The 21,999-nt window shown below is 45.5% G+C and overlaps 7 protein-coding genes across 7 annotated transcripts; 2 read left to right on the top strand and 5 right to left on the bottom strand.

Annotated features, from left to right (window-relative positions):
* Positions 1-178: 178 nt before the first annotated feature.
* On the top strand, positions 179-1,921 carry ATNIH1004_001670 (uncharacterized protein; the record flags this gene model as incomplete). Its single annotated transcript, XM_033566369.1, has 4 exons — positions 179-206; positions 253-552; positions 606-986; positions 1,035-1,921. The coding sequence occupies 4 exons, from the start codon at positions 179-181 to the stop codon at positions 1,919-1,921; spliced, it is 1,596 nt and encodes a 531-aa protein (XP_033432126.1).
* Positions 1,922-3,104: 1,183 nt separating this feature from the next.
* On the bottom strand, positions 3,105-3,608 carry ATNIH1004_001669 (uncharacterized protein; the record flags this gene model as incomplete). The annotated part of the gene is made up of 2 exons (XM_033566368.1): positions 3,105-3,310; positions 3,392-3,608. 2 exons carry the CDS (start codon positions 3,606-3,608, stop codon positions 3,105-3,107), a joined length of 423 nt encoding a protein of 140 aa, XP_033432125.1.
* A 7,322-nt stretch (positions 3,609-10,930) lies between these two features.
* ATNIH1004_001668 (uncharacterized protein) lies at positions 10,931-12,610 on the bottom strand (the record flags this gene model as incomplete). The annotated part of the gene is made up of 4 exons (XM_033566367.1): positions 10,931-11,301; positions 11,647-11,739; positions 11,982-12,072; positions 12,308-12,610. 4 exons carry the CDS (start codon positions 12,608-12,610, stop codon positions 10,931-10,933), a joined length of 858 nt encoding a protein of 285 aa, XP_033432124.1.
* A 934-nt stretch (positions 12,611-13,544) lies between these two features.
* ATNIH1004_001667 (uncharacterized protein) lies at positions 13,545-14,132 on the bottom strand (the record flags this gene model as incomplete). Its single annotated transcript, XM_033566366.1, has 2 exons — positions 13,545-13,723; positions 13,781-14,132. 2 exons carry the CDS (start codon positions 14,130-14,132, stop codon positions 13,545-13,547), a joined length of 531 nt encoding a protein of 176 aa, XP_033432123.1.
* A 2,173-nt stretch (positions 14,133-16,305) lies between these two features.
* Positions 16,306-16,697, bottom strand: ATNIH1004_001666 (uncharacterized protein; the record flags this gene model as incomplete). Its single annotated transcript, XM_033566365.1, has 2 exons — positions 16,306-16,557; positions 16,608-16,697. 2 exons carry the CDS (start codon positions 16,695-16,697, stop codon positions 16,306-16,308), a joined length of 342 nt encoding a protein of 113 aa, XP_033432122.1.
* Positions 16,698-18,038: 1,341 nt separating this feature from the next.
* On the bottom strand, positions 18,039-18,641 carry ATNIH1004_001665 (gamma-glutamylcyclotransferase family protein; the record flags this gene model as incomplete). The annotated part of the gene is made up of 1 exon (XM_033566364.1): positions 18,039-18,641. One exon carries the CDS (start codon positions 18,639-18,641, stop codon positions 18,039-18,041), a length of 603 nt encoding a protein of 200 aa, XP_033432121.1.
* A 758-nt stretch (positions 18,642-19,399) lies between these two features.
* Positions 19,400-20,665, top strand: ATNIH1004_001664 (uncharacterized protein; the record flags this gene model as incomplete). The annotated part of the gene is made up of 3 exons (XM_033566363.1): positions 19,400-19,448; positions 19,508-19,804; positions 19,860-20,665. The coding sequence occupies 3 exons, from the start codon at positions 19,400-19,402 to the stop codon at positions 20,663-20,665; spliced, it is 1,152 nt and encodes a 383-aa protein (XP_033432120.1).
* Positions 20,666-21,999: the final 1,334 nt, after the last annotated feature.

Below are 21,999 nucleotides of genomic sequence, written 5' to 3'. Positions count from 1 at the left end.
GCCGCTTCCTCTCAAAGGAATGCGCGGCTCTCCTTACTGTCATCCTTATTTAACGGAGAGCTGGCCTCCGGAATTTAAGCACACAATTGATATTTGATATTACCCAACCTTGAGTTCTCTGCTATCTGTCATGATATCCTTCCTTAGAAGCTTCAAACAGTCACAGTGCAGGCAGCAGATGGCTCGTATATCCATACTTTGTCGTGGTGAGTGTGATAACAATAATAACACTGGGCATCGCTAATAAATTAGGAAAATCTATCGGTCGCGAAGAGCTTTTCGCATACACTAATGGCCACTTCCTTGTTGATGAACAACGCCAGCTTGATCGACGCTACCTAAAATTCAACTTAGAGGCTCTTTGTGATGTTGCTGCTGCCGCCGGTGGAAACCCATCTCGGATCGAAACTATTGAGAAGCTCGAAGGAGGCTTCAGTAAAGCTCTTCTGATGAAAAAAGAAAATGGACAGGAAGTAATTGCGAAGCTTCCGTGTCGTATCGCTGGACCAATCTCACTTACAACAGCGTGTGAAGTAGGCGTTCTGGAATATGGTATGTGTTTTCCTGGTCGTGGTTTCCCATTTTGCTTACATATGTTATGTCAGTGCGAGAATACACGAGCATTCCTACCCCTCACGTCTTTTCCTGGTCCTCGGACGATTCAAATCCTGTTGGTGCCGAATATATTATCATGGAAAAGGCCGATGGAGTTCCATTGTTTGAGCAATGGGGAAAGATGCCAGAAATTGAGAAACTAGAGCTTATAAACAATCTAACAAAACTTGAAGCTCAGCTTTCGGCTATTCCTTTCCCTGCATACGGAGGACTGTATCGTCGAGCTGATGTGGGCCATTCACAATGCCAAGAGCTTGATCGGAGCATAGATCCATATAACTTATTTTGTATTGGCCCCTCTTGTGATCGTTCGTTTAATACCGATGCAACTGTGGACCTATCAACTCATGCGAAACTTAACCAAGGGCCTTGTAAGAACCTCCAGTCCTGCTGTGTACTTATGCTAAAAGATCGCCCAGGGAATAAATTGTCAGATTTTGGGATATCAATCGTAAAGCGAGAGCTATACCGGATCTCATGCAAACGTTCAAATGACCATCCAACGTTTACTCAAGGAAGCATTCAGGAACAAGCACAGCTTCTGGAGTACACCATGAACGTCATGCAGATGCTGGACTCGCATCCAATGTTAACCAAATCTGCCCAACCTACACTATGGCACAGTGATCTCCATATGGGAAATATTTTTGTTGCGCCTGAAGAGAGTTCAAGGATAGTATCGCTAATTGATTTTCAGTCCATATCAGTCCTTCCGTTATTTCTTCAAGCTCAGTGGCCGGTGTTCCTAAAGCCTCCACAGAATTACATTAAAGGGCTTGTGCAGCCCAAGCTCCCTGATGACTTCAGTGAATTAGATGAAGAGGATAAAGCTGCCGCTTTACAGGAATGGTCCCAGTCTAAGCTAGCAAAAGCATACGAAGTTGCGACATTCCTTGAAGACAGAATTGCTCATAACGCCATGAATATACCTCGCATTTTCCGAGAACTTTTTATCCGCTGTGGAGAAATCTCTGAGGTGGGTGCAGTGCCACTCCGAGAATGCCTAATAGAAATTTCTCGGAACTGGTCAAGTCTGGGCTTCACTGGACGGTGCCCTTATTCATTCAATGATGAAGAAATTAATTCTCATGAACACCAGTTTTCTGAATACCAAGCCTGGAACGAGGTCCAACAACTCGCTCAGGAATGCCTGGATACTGATGCTGAAGGCTGGGTCGCTCCCCAGCTAGATATTGCAGAGAAACGAAGGCAAAACAGGGAACTACTGTCCATGTATATAAAGAGAATGGCCGGAGAAAAGTCACCTGATGAAGCAAGGGCGATGTGGCCTTTCCCGGAATCGTGAGCAACAACTGTTTAGATCCGGACCCATCCCTCTTCTTTAGAGACAACTGGCTACTTAATGAAAAGCTGGATTTATATTAAAAGGGGCAACTATTTGGTAGCCATATAGTGATCCAGAGGAACTTTGTACGGTTGAATATACCGGACTACGTCTATAACATCTATAGTAGGATTGACTCGAGGACCAGTTTGGAGCCTAAATCAGTGAGGTTTGTTCATTCGCTCAATTGCATCGGCTAAGCGAGTTAGGAGTATTGAAACGTGAGACTTAGTCGATATTGGAGATGCTGCATGATTCTGCATTTTAGTTTAAATGCATTGTATTATTCCTTCAGCCGAACAGCAAGTGTCGGGACGCAGATAACCGGACTACACGTGACTTAAGAACTTGGATAAAATGTTGGCGGATCATCTCGTCCACCGCTTCCCCCTTTCGGGTTAGCCCAGGCGGCTGACACCTCTGTATGTGTCAGATATACGGCTAGTCCCGAAGAGGAAATAGAGTACGATTGGTAAAAAGGTTTTATTTGAATGAATTGAGCTGGTTGGGCTCTTCTTGATTATTCTCTTTTGGTTATTCTTGATTGATTATTTTGTTGTGTGCTCCGTGGGGGTTTTACCCCGACCCAGTCACATGATTCTGGTCCACCAACGACCATATTATTTGACAGTATGTAGTCAGGTAGAGTAGATATCTCATGGGTAGGAGACATAAGAATGAATCATCTTCTGATCGCATCTGATCATCACTTTGAGATATGTTACGGAAACACTATAATCCGCCCGACTTGGCGGTGCGGAAATATCTAGCGATCCATTCTACCCCTCAATCCTTTAGTTAGTTGAGCACCTAGATAGGAGTCAGGACTGCAAGAGACTCAGTTGGTTGAGATACTGTGATTCCTGGTGTATCCACCGAAGGACATCTACTTCCCAGTTAGGCTAGTTGGCCTGTAGTTGATAGAATAGCTCCCTGCGCATCACTTCCCCTGAATTCCACGACAAGATAAAATCATAAAGTGTACCAAAGAATGACTACACCTTTAAATGGCTGGGCGACCGCTATCCGGTAAGTGTAATCAAAGACAATGATGGAACGTCCAAAGAAATTTTACTAGGAGAGCGATCATTCTCGATCTTGAGGAAGATCATAAGTCATGGGATGACAAGGATACGACATCGACTCACTCCATCAGTCGCCCCTCTGGCGCTTTGAACGCCTCGCCGATCGCGCCGCAAACTTCAGGCTCCTCGACCAACGCACCTGCAACGATCTCAAACTTCTTCCAGTAAAGACCTGAGCGAATTCTTTTTCGATCTGCCCCCACGAAAGCACTCTGGCCACTAAATTCCGTAGGAGATCGTCTTCGGCCGTAGAACAAGGCTGGACCTTGCGGGACGTAGGAAAATAGTGGGATGTTTCGGCTTTAGCCCTAGCCCTTTGTCCGGGGACCGCTTGTTGTCTCAATACTAGAGTCCAAGGCAGCGCTCGCTGGCCTCTTTCGACTGGCAGGCTTTGGTCGAGTGCACTCGGTCTCAATGCGCATGGTACTCTTGGCTGCATAGTCAGTGGCCTCGTGGCCGAATAGCGGGGGGAGTGTCTCGGTCGACTGGCCCGAGGTTTGCTGGCTCTTTGGCTGGGGGTATCTGGCAAGTACCTCGCCTTCGTACAGCACATAATGATTCATGCGGCTGTCGTCATCCTTTCGACCAGCCTACAGCAGATCTGATTATTCAACTACAACTTCAAGATGCCGGTCTTTATTTTGAATCTTCTAAACAAAAATCCCGAGAGCCCACAGATGGAGAGCCCACAGATGAAGAGCTGGCATTTCAGTTACAAAATGAAGAGTTGGGAAGTATTTCCCAGTTCCTCATGGATAGACGAATGGCTATGAGTTTCACAGCTGCAGTTCAAGCCGATGGGCGGGTTCTAGCCGAGAACCTAGCGAAAGAAGAGAATGCGGCTAATGATCGAGATATTGCTTTTTACTGGACAGAAAACAGATGTCGTGTGGCTGTAGAAGGTCTCCAGCCTAACGCGGAATCAACAGCCCTGTATGATGAGACCTTAGATAAACTCCAGATCCTATATGTGTCTGGCCTGGGAGGCTACTATGGCATAAACGGAGTGCAAAGTAGTTCAGAGACTGAACTAGCCGAGTCGTCTGCTTGGGCTGCACGACGAACCAGACAATCACCATCACTTACGCCGTTGTGTAGCGTGCAGAGAAGAAACGGAATTTGTCAACGTGGCACGTGTTCCCTGTGATCATAAATATTGTCGCCCCTGCCTGGAAGATCTCTTCAACGCTTCAATAACAGGCGAATCCCTATTCCCTCCGCGCTGCTGCCGACAGCCTATCGTTATGAGCATTGCTCGCATATTTCTTAAGACTGAACTCGTGCAACGGTACGAGAAGAAGAAGACTGAGTTCGAAGCTCCAAATAGAACATATTTTTACTCTCCTGAGTGCTCAGCCTTTATCAACCCATCCTATATCGAGGGTGAGTTAGCCACATGTCCCAATTGTAGATTCACGACCTGCACAAACTGCAAAGGACAAGCACATACAGGCGATTGCCCAAACGATATTGGTATGCAACAACTCCTAGCTACCGCACAGGCGAATGGATGGCAACGGTGTTACTCGTGTTGGCGTGTGGTGGAACTGGATCATGGTTGAAATCACATGATGTTGGTGATCTTTCCTTTCTTTCTTACCACCGTTTGCTAACCAAATGCGGTGAAGCTGTCGTTGCGGTGCCCAATTTTGTTACAACTGTAGGGAGCGCTGGAAAAACTGCGCGTGTGAACAATGGAATGAGCGTCGTCTCCTTGCACGTGCATATCAGATAATTGATCGGGAAGCTGATATTTATGAGGCTCAGCCAGAAATTAATGGACCTCAACCGGAAATTAATGAGCTTCAGTCAGCAGATGAAGCAATTGCAGAAGCTCCGGTGTGCGTGCAGGAAAGGCCCACCACCCGTGTTCGGACAACAAGAGATATTTTGGTTGCAAGAACAATCCAGGAGCTCCGAGAGAACCATGAATGCAGCCATGAATTGAAAATATGTACATGGCCCTCATGCGTGCGAGGAATGTTTCTATTATCTGCGCGAATATATCTTCGAATGTCGTGGGTACAGGCTCCAACCCTGCAACCGGTGCGGAAGGAATAGACTCTAATGGTATCAGTCATCGATGGATTTATCAATGTGTTTAGGTATATAAGGTTATAGCTGACATGAATCAATTCTTGAGCCATTGAAAACTTTTGCCTGCATGCAGTATGTAGAGTCCGACAGCTGGTTGGCTTTCTTCCTTGACAGACTGATAAAAAAAATCACTAATTGTCTTCAATATTTCTGATGATATCGTCGGCAATATAACGTGCCTCCACTGCTTCGTCTTCGTCATACCAGCCTCCAAGCTCGGTAACGAAATGATAAACCAGATCATTTTGCCACCGATGCAGTCGTCGTTCAGCTCTCACTTTTTCCTAAATATTGCACAAGGCAACTTCATCACGGCTCTCAGTCCTCTCTTCTCTGTATCGTTGAATCATATCTATTCCAGTCCTCGCCTGACTGCTGCGGCTGGAATGTGATGCAATACTAGCAATTCACCACGATGCTGGGGGGTTGGAGGGATCTGAGCACCAAGTACTTGCCATACTCTTTCCAAGGAAAAGCTGTGTGATCCCCGAGAAGTCTCGTATCAATCTCTGCAATTTGCACGTTGTCGTTGCGCAATGTTAGGGCCCAAATTTCCGCCCTTTCCTGATCTTCAAACACAGAGATGAGTGGAATTGTTTGGCGGCTGTACCAGTCCAGATGGTGCTGAATGGCGGCAATGAGTTGATAAATAGAATTGGGCGCATCCATAGATGTGGACCATAATCCCCTCTCATTACGCAACTTTTGACAGCCATCGTACTGGATGCGATGGTATGTTGGAAGTAAGTGCAGATTAACTCGTAAATTTTCCATATGGCTTTGCTTGTACTGTACGATTTTATTCTCAGCACGTAGCATCAACAGTATCGTAGCTGCGGGCTAAATAAACGAGTCTTGCAATTACCCATATTTCATTAGGATATTTTGTTCAAGAGATGGTACATATCAGAGACTATGAGGAGAATGCTAGGAGGCAATAATTCCATCTATTTTGGTGCGGAAATGGTTTTGTATGCGAAAAGCTATCAATCCATAGCGAAGGCGGAGAAGCAGCGGGGATGGTCGCCGAATGGCGCGATTTCCATGCAGGAGCAAGAGTCAACCATGCACCGAATACGAAATGGGATTTTGAAAATGGCTTTCTTGCCTTCAAAGTCTACGTCTCGGAATATTTCTCTGACATGTCGTAGGCTATTTTAGATCTTGGCAAGTGATTCAGCTAACAGCGGTCCCTACCTTCAGGGGAGCCCATCCAGAATGAACAGCTGTTCGAACTGCTTCTTCAATCCATTGCGGTTCTTATTCCGTCGTACAACCACAACTGCATAGCTGTATTGTAGAGCATGGCACTTAGCAGCTTTTTCTGCCTCTAAGGCAGTATTAAATTGCGTGTCAGATTCAGGAGAAGGTATTTGAGAAGGAGTATTATCATCTGGGAAATAATCCATTTTCTTTGGAATTATTTATTATATTTACTACCATCCCTAGTTTCAACACTACGAGATTTATGTATTTCCTAATTAGGATATTACGAAAGACCGGTGTCCAGTGTAAATAAAATTATCCCTTTGGGGGCAGAATTTTGACCTGTGGCCGAGGAAAACCCCAATCAAACTTCCCAGTAGACGTGAGTGACACCATTATCTCTGTAAGTTACCGTTGTTATACTTGGATTCTTCCTAGGAATGAGGTCGATTGACAGGATGAAAGGAATCGGAAACAATCGAAGACCATAAATACTGTGGCTACGTGATGGAGGTGACTATAAATGAAAATAAAACTCTGAGGGCGAAATTGCTGCAGTCGCGCAAGGAGTTTTTAGAACTTGAAGCGCATCACGAAGACCTGAAGCACAACACTCACTCTGTCCATTTCATACAGTATTCAAAAACCAGAAGAGGAGATCAAGCTACTCACGGAACGCTACGAAGCCCTACGTGAGGAGAAGGAGAAATATGAGCAGCTTTGTGATGAGTACGCCGCAATACTGTACTTCGGCTTCATTCTAAGAACTCGGAGAAGCCTTAGACGATAGCTAACACAATCGACCTGTAGCAATTATACACTAATTCTCTTGTACGATCAGATGAAGTTTCTGCTTTTAAGATGCGAGTAGAATTATATATTTGAGAGTCTTTGTTTTGCCGTTTTCATACATATGAGCGGCCCTCGGAATTAAAATATCGGCCTCTCCAGGGGTAGGGAGCTACATACATTTCTTGATTTTTCTTGCCGCATTTTTTCAGGTCGGTATTCGAACCGACGATGTTCCTGGAATGCAAGCATTGCTTACAGACCTACTACAGTTCAAATTAAGATTTATATTCCATTTCTTCGGCCCGTATATATGTAGCATGGAGGCGTAAGGGAGTATATAAACTTTGTATTAGTTCCGTCTTCATCTCTTCTCGACTGCGTGACTTTGGATATCTAAAGCATCAATATGCCAAGGAACATTAACAGACCTTCTAGCCGTCCAGCAGGTAAGCCATTCCTGTCTGATAGTTCTTCGAAAGATTTACTAACAGAGATACGTGGATCCAGGAGTCTCGGCTCCGCGCCTTCCTGCTCTTGCAAACCACCTGTTTGAGTCGATGTCGGGGGAAATACGTCGTCAGGAACGAGAGAAAGAAGATCTACAAAGAATCAACTTCCAACTCCAGCAGAGGTGCGATGAGCAAAGATGGATTATTACCAGACTCCACAGTGATTTGAACGCAGGCGCGCAGGAAAGAATGACAGCGAATATGTTGCGAACAGATAACAGTTCGCTCCGGAATCAGTATGAGCAATTGCTGCAGGCGAATACGCAGACCCAGAGCTCAGTGGAAAGACTACAGCATCACATCCATTTGTTGAGGGACCGTTTAAGTATTGAAAGAGCCATTCGACGCCAGAGAATCGCACACGAACCAGAGGGAGTCCAATTTTGTGACGGCTGCGCAACAACTCATGCGAGAGTTGTGACGACTGCTTGCTACCATCAATTGTGTGAAACCTGTCAAGGAGAGGGTCAAAGTAGCTTCACAAGTGATGGCACTTGCCAAGCATGTAATTCACGACGGCGAGCTTCTGCAGTACCCCATCTTGCGGGTTCAGAATGCAGCTAAACTTCAGGCACTTACTATACTATACTGTATTTTGCTATCCCATCGATATCCGATGCTTTAAGTTAATTGCATTATTTTATCCAAAAGTGCTTCCAAAGTGGCCAGAATAAGTCTTATTTATATTATGTGCTGTATTCAATATTGTATACTGTACGTTTGGAAATTTAGATTCAGGCCTTGAACCCGCTAAAACTGACATATGAACAAAAGAGGCAACTAATAGAGCTGGTGCCTTCTGATCTACTCCAGCAAATTCAAAACAAGATAAAGACCATACTAGAAACTGTATGTATTAGTTGATAATGACTGCCAGCCTTGGACATATGTTTAGTGTACTGTAAACCCTACTTGTATAAAGATCAATGTCCTCACCTATATTTAAAATAACTACCCAAGGCTCAGGGCTCTGTTCCAGTCCCTTGCATCTATCACGCATAATATACTGCTGGGAGAACACTTGACCCGGTTGGACTGCTCTCAGATCACGAACATCCTTGGCCAAGGAACGAAAAGCGTGCTACATTTCGGCGTTTCTCCCGCAGAGAAGTGGACGCGAAATCCGCGGCCACGGAATTTATGCGGCTGGCACGGACGTTCCCATTACCTAAGGGCCGAGCGGTGGGCGGCTTGGATTACGGAATCTTTTGTAGCATGGACGGGAGCTTCTAAACCTCTATCAATTGATACCTCCATGGTTCAATGAAATGTGTTATTGTATGCCCCCTACGCTGATTTTTGATATACTGGTAGTATTCAATAAGAGACTTCGGCTCTACCTATTCTCGCGTTTCTTAAATATAAAGATAGTGGCTATGTAAATGGACGTGCTCGCTAGAGGCAAATAAGCCGTTTGCCAATAGCACAACACATAAGTAATCTAATTTAGCAGGCATGCGCAAACTGTTATGGTCTTACAGTAGATACTAGCGACGAATTGTCAGGTAAATATATAACACGTCAATTGCTTCCCAGGTACATATGTGGTATTGCCGCAATTTTAGCACTTTAATTCAGGATTCAAGGCTCAGGGACACTAGTTTAATAAATCTAACTTTCGCCGGAAAATCAGAAGTACAGTGAAGGGACAAATCAACCTGACATTCCGTTTTCTTTCATATTACTGTGGTTTTACAAGTCTAGTGGCAGAAGCTAAAGCCATTATTGAGTATTCGGGCCGAGTCCTGATACTGTACTGTAGGATCCATGTTCTCTTACACATAGCCTAGAGGCGGATATCTGGAACTCCAAAATGGCTGCGAAAGATGCAGTCACACCTATACAGCACAGGTAATACCGATTCCTTCGCCTTAGGAATGGCACTGTATTAGAAGCAACCGATCGGCTGATCTTTGGTCGTGCCGAGAGATGGTATGACAGGCCTTTTTGGGATGGTGCGAAGTTTGACTACTGTAATAATTGGATTGGCAATATAATAGTTTTAGAAACAGAAGTCGTAACATGTATATACCCCACGATAGTGATCTTCGCTCTCTTTGTTCATTCTGATTCCTAGAAATGGCAAAATTGATGTTTTTCTCAGCAGCGAGATTCTGTCATTCGTTTGTCAACAAAATCCCTCGGTCCTTGATTGATCGGAGGAGGATAGTGCCGGTCCTGCTTTTGTAAGTATCCTGGCAGATAATGGTATGTAACAGGAGCACCCACCAGTTCTTTCAATACAGGCAGGAAGCTTTCAAAAGAATCGGTTGTAAACGTGAATATCTGACTGCTTTTTCAGACTCGAAGGATCACGCATACATCGGCATCACACTCAATGCCGTATTTATTCGCTTTTTTAAATAATGACTTGCGGAGTCTGTACCTTTCTTGACTCTTTGACCGTGGGTGGTCAGACTGGCGTCTTCGCGGTTCAGATTCATGAGCCATTCTTAGGGTCTCTTCAATAGGTTGGTTTAATACAGAGTGTGCAGCGAACCAAAGTCCAAGAGCATAAGCCAATTTATCGGTTTCAAGTAAACCTAGGTGTTGGAAGATATGCTTCAGGCTGGAGGGAGAATCTTGGATAATAGCTAATTTCGCAAGGGGAATAGTGTACGACGCGTAGTACGCTAGTTAGGAACCACCCTTTACCGACCCATCAAATTCGAAATCCACGTTTGCTACCGACCAGTCAGATAGTTCATAGTGAGGGAGGACAGGGACTTAATGGAGACTATACAACAGAGATATCTTGTTGTCTTCCTGACTCGATGTGCGCTCGCGCGGCGATACTGTAGACGATGGTAGTTTCACCTCATAAGCTTTAGGACAGAGCCAATATTAGTGGCTCGGCATCCGTCGCCTGGGTGGCACAGCCACTCGAGAATGTCGGAAATGATGGGCAACTGGTCGAGGGCGAGTCTTGTAAGAGTTTCGAAATACACCGGAAACACTGCTTTCCAAGAGCCGAGGCGCAACCTTAGCGCCGCAGCCGTTCTGCAAGCATCTCCCCCCCAGTGGGGTGCAGGCAGAATCAGGTCTCTCTGCCTGAATAAGTTAGTGCCACGAGGATGGCTTCGGTGCTTATTTGGCTGTTAGCCTTCCAGTAAACCTGAACTGAAGGCTGGCGTTGCGTTGAGATTGAAGCAATAAGCACTCAACAAAAGCGCGCTTTTTGAATGTTAGGCGACGTCAAGCATTTTAAAAGTGCTGCTCGAGAGATAGGGTCACATCATCATAATCCATGTCTCATGCGTCACTTCTCACGTTCAAGACAGTTAATATGTTTGTTTGGACTCTTCTCCCAGGAGCGGTCCCCCCAACTTGCGTTTCTGATTAGGTGAAATGCCACCCTGTGGTATTCGTCGGGTTTGCATCGTTGCCCGCTCAAAGTCAATAAACATCACCCGACCATTCTCCTCGACCATGTTGCCGGGTATTGGATCACCCTGAAGCACGCGTAGATCGTAAATCGCCTGCAAGTATATCTCGGCTTGTTGAATTAGTCGATGGCGATCGAGATTATGCTGGCCCGCAAGGGTCCTTCCGGCGTAGCCCATGAACATCAGATGAACAATCTCGGCAATACCGTTATAAAGAATGGGCAGCGAAGTTGCAGGCTGCCCAAGTAAAACTGGCACGAATACTCCTTGGATTGGTGTGAGATACAAATACACGAGCTCCTAGTGCTTCGAGTGCTCGACAAACTCGACTGGCGCACATTTTCCTACAAAGGTATATCCGTAAGACCACAGCGTGATTTCAAAGAGTGCCCCAGGACTGCCGTGTACATGCAGCGATTCGCAACCCAGCTGCGAATCAGGCTGTAGAGTATCGTTCGAGAACTGCCGGTCCAGCCGTCGAATGAGAGTTGTCCGGCTCAGACAGTGCCGATCAATCCCATGGTCTGACACATTCGGATATTTCCAATCTAATTTCCCTCCTTTTACCAGACCCAGGAGGCACTGTTGTGTGCAATACTGCCGATACTTACCTTTGGAGCGTGAACCTTGCGATTTTTCCACTGTCGATAAGGACGAAGATGCCGACGGGTGAGGAAGGCGGGGGGGGCTCTCGAGGCGGTCGACTAGGCGTGTTAGGATCAAAGCCATCCCCGGCGTCATCATCATGACTAAACGACCCCTGGTCTTGCGAGGAATTACAGGAAGCAACAACAGCAGACTTTGACCTGGTCTTCACTGGGGATGCACGGCAGTATTCGTTCCGACTTCGCGGGGAAGGTTTAAAGTTGGAAGCAGGAATGTCCTTCTCTCCGATTTCATCCACAATGTCGTCTTATACCATCTCCCAGGTCATTAGTTTACGTACTGCCGAGTTTATCCAAGCGATGTCCCGTGTCGGCGCTCGCAAAGCGTGGAGAGTGAAAGCCAATACCTGGCCTAGCGCAGTCAAATGCAGCCTGTTATCACTGTTCGGATCTCCTGTCCATCCTTTTTTTTGTCCAACATCTTCTGCTGGCACTGACAGGTAGTATACGGTGGAACGGTTATCATGAAGCACTCGAAGAAATATAAACGCTTCACCAGTACACACAAAGCCATACTCCAGACCTCCATGAATCATGTAAAAAATGCTTGGGTGATCACTGCTGCCGCAATGCGCCGACAGATATCTTCTTTTTGTAAGCGTAGTACTTCTTCAAGATCCATGTCTTGTAGTCCAGACTTAATATGGGTGAGAGAAACTTTATGGGGCGCCTTGTATTCGATAATACACGCCGGGACCTTTCCCTCTGAGCCCTTATTATAAACACAAAACTGGTAGGCTTGAGGCCGGGAATTCCTTGGCTGTGTAGTTTTCCGCTTGTTCCTGGCAGCTGAGCCGAGAGGCCAGCACTGCCCGATTTTGCGGCCAAGCGACCAGAGCGACGTGGTTGCCTTTAACTTGGGCTCAGAGAACTCAGATCCGCCACTATATGGACTTGTCCAGTAGAGCATTGACGTGGTTTTCGAAGGTGATGTCTCAATTCAGGCAAAAAGTTTCTTGAAGTCGCAGATTCGCATGTAGCAGCTTGACGACTGAAGCGACCCGTGACTCAAAACTGTCTGTCATTGACGGTGCCCCAAATCCAGCCGAGCTTACCATCCTTCCTCTCTTGGGCCTCTTTTCCATATTCCCTCAACGAATGGCGTTTGGTCACGAACTCGGTGTTCATTAGGTCCCCAATATTGAAACTTGTTCATTTGGAAAGTTGGTCCACTCTCGAATCTTGGCCGGGCAGAGTTTACGGTCGACGTTCGCCGGGTCGCCTTTTGTGGATGAGTGTTTGTCTTTCTGGATGGAGAGACCGAGAAATAAGTGCACATGGCAGGCGTCGAGAAATTCGGGAAGCGTTGTTTCTTGTGTCTGGAGCTTCAATTTTTCCTCAGCTTGCTCCCAGAGTCGCTGTTCTTCTATCTGTGATCGCTCGGCTTGCTCACGTATTCTCTGCTCTTCTTCTCGATGTCGCTGTTCTTCTTCTCGATGTCCTGTTCTTCTTCTCGATGTCCTGTTCTTCTTCTCAGAGTCGCTGCTCCTCTTGAAGGCACCGGTGCAACTCCTGTATCTCCTGAAGGGACGTTCTCGCTGCCGTCAGCTGAGTGTCCGCGCAATTAACCTTTCCTCTGTACTACAACAATACTTCGTTCCCCCTTAGGCCCCTTCCATTGCAACCTAAGCGAAGCAATTTGATAATTACGACATTTACCATCCTCACAATGTACAAGGATACTTGAAACTTCTCGGCTGACACAGTTCAAGTCCATCTTTAATGACCGCTGGACCGCTTTCGACTGGTTTCATGCTTGTCTTCTCTCATCCCCGCCCAACCACGACCTAGACGGATTGCAATGTCTCTCAGCAAAATTTTGTGCCCTCATGCCGTCTTTCCGCCTAATTTTCATTCCATTCGATATCATCGACACTACTAAGTAACCAGTTGTCCCACTCCATGATGCTCTCAGCGTCGACTATTTCGCCTTGCGAATGGTGAGCAGAGGTCGAAAATTCCGTACCCAAGAGCGATTCAGGCCCATGCGGTAACACTAACTCAGTTAATGTGTTCATTGGACCTGGGCATAAATTAGTTCAGTCAAGCTATCGAACTCAATTTTAAAATACACGCTTACTGTATGTTGAACCACTCTGACTGGTCGTGCCTGGGGGTATGCGCTGATGCTTCTCAACATCTTCTCTATAGTGCTCGACTACAAACAAGACCTCGAAGCATTTAACGCCAATGGGCAGCTCCACAGCAGGAATAGAAGCTCCAATAGCCGTTTGATAACAGGAGAGGAACGTTTTATGGTCCGTGTCTCTCATATCCAGGCCCTTGTGGATATCATCCTCCTGTTCTCGGAAATGGCGGTATAAGGCGTCAGAACGGGGGAAACCTCGAAGACATTGTGGGCAAATGAGCCTTATCGATGAGTTCTGTATAATGCGTTTAAGGGTGTCGCACTGCCTCTGGAAACCAGACATATTGTCCCCAAGCAGAGCGGTACCAGGTCAAGCTAACTTCTGATCCGTTATCGCGATCTTTCAATATTCGATAAGGGGGAACATAACCAATTACTTACTAGTGAATAGCTCTCTAGCCAACTCAGCTACACAACTCCTGGGTAAGGTTGTATTGTATTATATGAGTTGTTGTCTAACCAGGACGCGGAATGTGAGCTAGGAGACGTGACAGTTTATAGGGGTTGAGAAGATTGGTAAACAGGAGGTGGAAACTCGAGGTCGATATCCTCCCCCCAAGTGAAGGTATGTGAATAGGCTCGGTTTCTGTTTGAGCCTCGTGGTTCTCTCAGAAGCCTACCTAGCCAGTGAAGATGAGAATCTAACCAGTGAAGTAAATTGTTAAAACGAGCCATGTATCGAAGAGCATATGGGGCCAAAGTGTCTAGTTGGACACATGAACTTCTCGTGGTCCAATGTTGTGAGGCTTGGGGAAACATACATCCTTTTATACCGGTCGTGCAGTGAGCGACCACACAGTTTATCACACTTCCTTCAGGGCAATACGTTGCTTCCCCCCTCGGCATCTCATCTAAATGTGCCGCAGGATACATGGTCATGGCCTCGATCGTGTCGAGCGTATCCATTGGGCCGCGAGATGCGCGATAAGACCTGGAATTTGTTAAACTAAATGGGATTATCCAGCATAGCTATCCCTAAATAGTTCACAATATACACATGGTCAAAACTGATCTGTCATTCCGTGTGCGGTTAATGTCATCTTGCTCACCCAAAGTTCCGTGTAGTCAACCTATGCTGTGTGAGAGCCGCCAGGAGAACGGATTATGCTTCCAGCGACAAGAAGACATGATTGGATGGCGGGGACCTGTAGATCCACAAATAAATGAGTGAATAGGGCCAATAGGGCCAATCATACCCGTGCGCGACCTGGGCAAATCTATATTATTGGGCTGCATACATTCTCATCTATTCGCATTCATTCTCACCTCTTCACGTACATTTGTATTTAGTCGCTTCCAATCTCACCTTTTCCCATTTATCTTTTGCGTATCCAACAAGTTCGCTTGTCCACCGTTCTGTCCACCGTTCTGCCATGGCTAAAGTTCTTTCAAGGGAAGATACATTTATCAAACAAATCGGAAGAGTAGAAGCGCGTTTTGATAACGACCTGTCTATATTAGATGAAGATCAACAAGAGAGTGTTCGCTTAGGCTGCGAGCTTTTCCACGACCAAGCGCTCGAATCACTGTCAACTGCACAGCAATACAGGATCCTACGAGTGCGCAAACTTCTCCGAAAGGTTTATTCGCAGCTTGGATCTGCAGTGTTCATGCTATGTACTTTGGCTTGGCCCGTCACGGAGCTGAGCAAGCTCAACCAGGAAGAGCTCCTTCCCAAACTTCGAAGATGGTGGAGCAGACCCTCCAAAGCTAAATGCTTGCTAAGTATAGCGGAAAGCATTTGTAATAAATATGAAATTGATAAATTAGTCCGCTCCGAGGAGGACAAAATATCACGTACTTACGTTACTTTCCATACATTTTGCGTTTTTCGGTCTGCATACTAACATTACTTAGCTCCTTTACCAAGAAAACGCAAGCGCATCTCTGATCTTCTGCCTATCAGAAATTCTCAAGGAAACAATGATCAACCTTCAAATCTAACCCCGCAAATCCAGGGTTCACCAATTTCACGACTGAATATAGCAACTACCATTGCTCGTACGTACCCCGGAAGAAACGTAGAAGATTACTAATGACAAGAGGTAGAAAGTACAATAGAACTAGAGAAAACCACTGTCGGTGTCCAAATTAATGGCAACGAGGAAAAGCAAAGCCCCTTAATATTGACCGCTGACGATGTGCCGGGACTGCAAGTATGCCTTCTCCGAGATCAACTACCTCAATCAGTTTTCGACCTTGATATCACACAGCTCATCGGCTTTCTTCAGCGTTACGAATCAACCTGTCCCAATCCACAGCAGCTCGCAACTATTTTCGGCTTGCTTCGAAACTACCAGGCAAGTTGCCCCAGCCTGCAGCACTTGCAACTTATAATCCCATGGTATGGAGCTTTGCCATTTATTGATATCAAAATCGATTCGAAGATCGGCTGGAGTGCAAAAGTACAATTATCGCTCATGCTGGCGGTCGAACTAAGACAGTATATTTGCAACTCATGGGTTACGGCGACGGAAGCATCGGACGGAGGGATAGCCTAGTAAAATGATGTTTTCCCCGGGCCTCGCAGCAACAAGCACAGTCCCAGTCACTTTGTCAGTTAATGTGTATCGCGACGGATTCCCTTCAACTCTGGCAACACCCCCGGGTGATATCTGTTTCCGCAAGAGAACGGCGCGCACGCTCGGAGATGACTCTAATTGTTTCACATCCGTCCAATGTGGATCTAGTACGACGTCTTCTTTTGACTAGATTTGACTCAGCAGAGGTCCGATTGAGAAAATACCAATATTCATACTTCAAGTTTTGCCATTTCTTCAAGCTTTGTAGCGTCGCTGGCAATGTCATCCACCGGAATACCAGGTTCTTCAATCTCCGTTTCTTTCATAATTGTAGGAATGGTGAGGAGACCGCTTCGGCCAAATGAAGTTGGGTAGGGTGCCCGGCAAATCCTATAAGGGTCACTCGAAATCGTTAACTAACTTGAGCACCTTACGCAGGACGGGAGTGAGAAAGAATATTACCTCTGAATACGAAAGGTAGGCGGTGTAACAAGTGCAGGACTTGGTAGAACAGCCTTCATATCAACAACATTGGAACACAGTCAGCTTTGTGAAGTGCGGGGCTTTCGGTTGAGAGCATTCAAGTCGCGCGGTAGTCGGGCAATTTAGGCATCCATGCATCCACAACGCCGTATAGAAGTCAGCAAAGTAGCTATCTGTAAGTGATTTCGGAAAATAGTAAAGGGATGATTGTCACAAGACTGAAGAATTTCACATTAAGGGTTGAGACGATTCATGTGTTACGCCACCCCCCAAGAAACTGGGTGCAACTTTGCGGGTATAATCACGTGGTTCCGGTTCACTGTTGGAACATCGGGTTTGGGTGGATGTCTCCGTACCCCCTTGAATCCCAGACTCCTTCATGCTTCCACCAAAATCATGTGACTAGATCGGGGTAAAACCCCCGCGGAGCACACAACAAAATAATCAATCAAGAATAACCAAGACGAATAATGTCGGCCAGCTGAATACGCGTATGAGCTAGTATCACTGATCTATGGATAAGGATCCATCTATATTGAAGGTAAGGTCTCTGACTATCTGAATCTATCTGGGAGAACTGAATAAAAAATGGTCAACGAAGGAACAAAGTCGGACCGAGCAGATGCTGAATAATCAGTAATATAGACCCATTTTGGTCGACAAATAATCAAGAGCCCAACCAGCTCAATTCATTCAAGTAAGACCTTTTTACCAATCGTACTCTATTTCCTCTTCGGGACTAGCCATATATCTGACAATTAGCTTCCTGCTTGATGGAATCTCTCACATTGTTAGTTAAGTTAGTTGATATTATGTGAGTCTGGTAGCTCTTTTTCTAGCTCTAGTTATGGACCGATTAGCTCTCCAGCGTGAATATTGTCGCTGCTTAACAGCCTGGTTTAAGCAAGGACTTTAGTGCATTAGTTGTGGATGGGGTTCGAGATTTTTATTCTCGAGTCTCCATTGATGAAGATATTTACCTTTCCTGTGTCCATTCTAGATAATATCAAGGGAAAATGATCGACATCATTGCACAGTAGCTGAAAATAAATTAAATACAAGATCACGCTTAGCAAAAACAACAATAAATAAAGAAAAGAAACAAAAGAAAAGAAACAAGAGACATAAAGGCACCCAGGGATAAAACAACAAAAGGGTAGAAAAGAAAAGTGCACAAAAAGAGGTTAATAGGTTATGTGTTTTTTAGCATCTAATTTATCCAGGGCGGTCTGTCTTCCCATCATTTTCAACCAAGTCCTCAAGTCGAAGGTGCCTTCGCTCAAATCATTCGGATTTCCGGCAAACTTAAACGTGTATCCAAGGTCTTGAGATGGTCCTTTATTATCTGAGTATCTAATAAGACAAGACTCGGTGCAGTAATTTCTTGTCTCATAGGCGGCAAGCTTCTCGCCATCCTCTGCTGTTCGGACAAGGTACACAGCGCCTTCAACTATCGAGCCCGGGGCGTCAACTAAAGCTGGGTATTGGCCCCACATTCTGCACTTGTAACCCAAGATAAACGCCGGGCGGAGCTCAGGCTCCTTTTCTAGGTTGAGAATCTCCGCAATCATGGATGGATCAGTCAATGTCCCATAAAAGAAGTATGGGCCAGTAGGTGCAGTAAGTAAGTCGATTATCGGAGACGGTTTTGGTGCTTGATAATAATAGTTGGGAGGAGCGCTTCTTAGCTTCAAAACAAAGGGAGAGATTTTTGAGCGTGGATCCTCGGCTGGTGGCGGTGGAGGGGGGCCATCGTTCTTAGTGTCCCTTCCCGGAGGGGTAGACATTCTGGCAAAATGGTTAACAGAAACAGAGATTGAAGCACAATGTAGGCAGATCTTCCACAGCAAAGTGTCTAAGATGATATTGAGCGGGCGGATGCTACTGAGGTTCAAGCGGTTGAGCAGCAAAGAGTGAGTTGTGATCCTATCAATGGAAGTCTAATTATGTAATCTCAAAACCCAACCTATCAGATGTACGGATCGGAAGGCTAACCAATGGCTGGCGGCTAACCAATTGTTCTATTGCTTCAGTCTATCCCATCATGTCTATGTATATCTGCCAACCACCACTTCGACGATGCTTGCTTTTGATCACCAACCAACAGTTCCCTGAGTTATTTTTGTGACCATGATCTCAGCGTTTCGGTTGTTTCAGGATGGGTATCGAAGAACCAGTTGGTTCGTTATGGCTTACGCATTAACCCAGCTTCCCTCAAACACCCTAATGCAAAGTGACGCATGTAAAACAAGGCGGGTGGATTAAGCGCTCAGTATTTTTTATTTTGATATTTGTGACCTTTGTACAGCAGTTAGATATGGACTGTTATTTGGACCTTGCCAGAAGATATAAGTCGACACTACATTCTCCTTTTACTCTCTAATTTCGAGACTTCAATTTTATTCCACCTTCCATCAGCAATTGTTGACTGCACACCCGTTAACTCTCAAATTTTGTCCTGCTCTTTTACATCTCTTCTCCTTGTTTTTATAATTAGAGACAGGCTAAACTTGTTGGCGCAATTGCACCTTGAAGCTTAGAGAGCATGGCACGCAATCCTCCTCCGCCCCCTCCGCCTCCCCAGCCATCAACAGGTGTGTCAGTCCTCTGACTTGGAGTTAATAACCCACCACCACTAATGCGTTAAATTCAGCTCGGAGGATGGTAGCCCAGACTGATGTCTCTAAATACCCCACTGGAAGCTTTGGAATTGGCGTGGAAGTTGAATTCCTGTTAGAGCCTCGTGACAAGTCAAGAGCCAGTGACGATATTCGCAGTTTTTCCAAGTCGGTTGCATCTTCTTACAATGACTTCTTGGCTCAATTTGAACCTGACAAGCACCCGCGCATGCACAACGCAATTGATGAATCATATCACGGGCCACGATTTGCAGAATGGTCTCTTGATTCGGATTCAACAATTGAGATGCCAAACAAAGGCCATGCACCATGTATGCACATATATATTTGTTCAAGGTTTCGCATCACTAATGGCCCATTACACAGGGGGACTAGAGAGCATCTCGCCAATCTTCCGTGCTCACAAAAACTCAATATGGCGCCAACATATTGACTTTATGTGGAGGTTTCTGATAGTGAACTACAGCATCAGCACCAATAGTAGCTGCGGCACACACGTTCACCTCTCACGGGTTGGGGGTTATGCGCTCGCTGATCTGAAGAAAATTTGCCAGAGTATTATACATTTTGAGCCTGCATTTGAGGCTCTCCTACCGGAGTCAAGACTTTCTAACGAGTATGCGCGAAGCAATTGGCTGGATAACGAAAATTTTGGACATCGCAATTTGTCACGAAAACAGAGTATTGCTGTCATAGAAAGAGCTTCCAACATGAGAGAGCTGGTTCTCCTCATGAATCCGAACCACGATAAAATGTATGGCTGGAACTTTCTTTATCTGTTGAACAGCCCCAATGGTACAATAGAGTTTCGGAGGGGCGCTGCTAGTACATCTGCCGAAAATGTCTTTGTCTATATAGAGGTGGCAATGTCGTTCGTTGAAGCTGCGATTCGGCTGGGCGATCCTCACAGGCTCGAAAAGACTCCCGGAACAGTTGGTGGCCTCAAGTGGTTTATGAAGGCTGCCAAACTTCCAGACAAAGTTCCTGGGCTATATGACTCTAGGTACCTAAACCACTTTTTCTCGGAGAAGAGCGACACTGCACTTCGCGAGCCAAAACCCCTCGGAAATATGTCAGCCTATCGGCTTAACAAGCTCAAGAGAAAGAAAGAAGAGGACAAGAGAAAGAACATTGCTATGGCAAAAATGCTTCATGAGCCATACTGGAGCTAATTGTTAGCCATGTTTAAGTTTATTTTTTTAACATTTTTATTATTGTTCTTCGTGTACGTCTGTACATCTCATTCCGCTCTTATTAGCTGTCTCGTTGTCTATGTTTCTGCCTATCTCACCTGTCCTATTCCACAACCTACTCCTTATTAGCTCGCCTATTGTAGGTGATTGTTGTCTTGTACTTTGTGCCAATTTAAAGATGCGTCATTTGGGTTCGTGGGACTTCTGTCTAGTTAATATCTATTGTTGTGGAACTCAGGGGAAATGGGGCGTAGGGAGCTATTCCATCAGCTACAGGCCAACTAGCCTAACTAGGAAGTAGATGTCCTTCTGTGGAAACACCAGGAATCACAGTATCTCAACCAACTGAGTCTCTTGCATTCCTATCTAGGTGCTCTACTTTCTAAAGGATTCAGGCGTTGAATCGATCGTCAGATACTCCGCACCGCCAAGTCGGGTGGATTATAGTTTTTCCGTAACATCTATTTTTGTCCCAAATTAGAGAATTTATGTATCTTCTGTATCTCATGGTGTACGAGTTCTTTATTCTTTTCTTTTTTCGCCATGTGGGTTGTTATCCACTAACATATGCCCCACCAAAAACGGTCATTGACTTCTCCAGGGGATTAGTACTGTACCACCAGTTCGATTAGGCTTTGCATCACTGGCATCTCTTTGCCACGTCCCGTAAGTTACAGCGCCCCATCACGATCTACTCAGACATACGCTATTATTCCTCGACATCCTTTTTTGGGGTGGGGCCACTGTTCTTTTCATTTTAACTTTTATGAAGTGTCTTAAAGGCCCTGCTCGATTAATACAACTAAACTGTAGAGTTCTAGTTGAACTGGCTCCAAGTTGTGCGACGTTAATTACAGCCGACTAGTGTTATAGCCAAGCTCAGGATCTTAACTAATTACTTGTCAGATATACGGCTATTCCCGAAGAGGAAATACAGTACGACTGTAAAAAGGTCTTATTTGAATGAACTGAGGCTCTTCTTGATTATGTTGATTAATTATTCTGTTGTTTTTGTTGTTGCTCCGCGGGGGTTTACCCCTATCCAGTCACATGATTCTGATCCACCCACTGCCATATTATTTGACATTACTCCACTGGACTAAAAGACCACTATGAATGGGGATCAGATATTCTTGAGCACCTTATATAGTAGCGCACTATAATATTAGGCGACGCACCCACACCTAACAACTAGGTTTGACCACTTAAAAATATTCCCTATTTTAAATAGATTTATGAGTGTATCGCCTGCGTAAAGGTTAACGGTTTGCAGGGGCGATAAGAAACACGGTAGAGCAACTTCGACATATCTG

Source organism: Aspergillus tanneri (genome assembly GCF_003426965.1).
Source record: "Aspergillus tanneri strain NIH1004 chromosome Unknown AapTan_2_pilon_pilon_pilon, whole genome shotgun sequence".
NCBI lineage: Eukaryota > Fungi > Ascomycota > Eurotiomycetes > Eurotiales > Aspergillaceae > Aspergillus > Aspergillus tanneri.
Note: the sequence above shows the minus strand (reverse complement) of the source record. Positions and strands in the feature narration are given on the sequence as shown.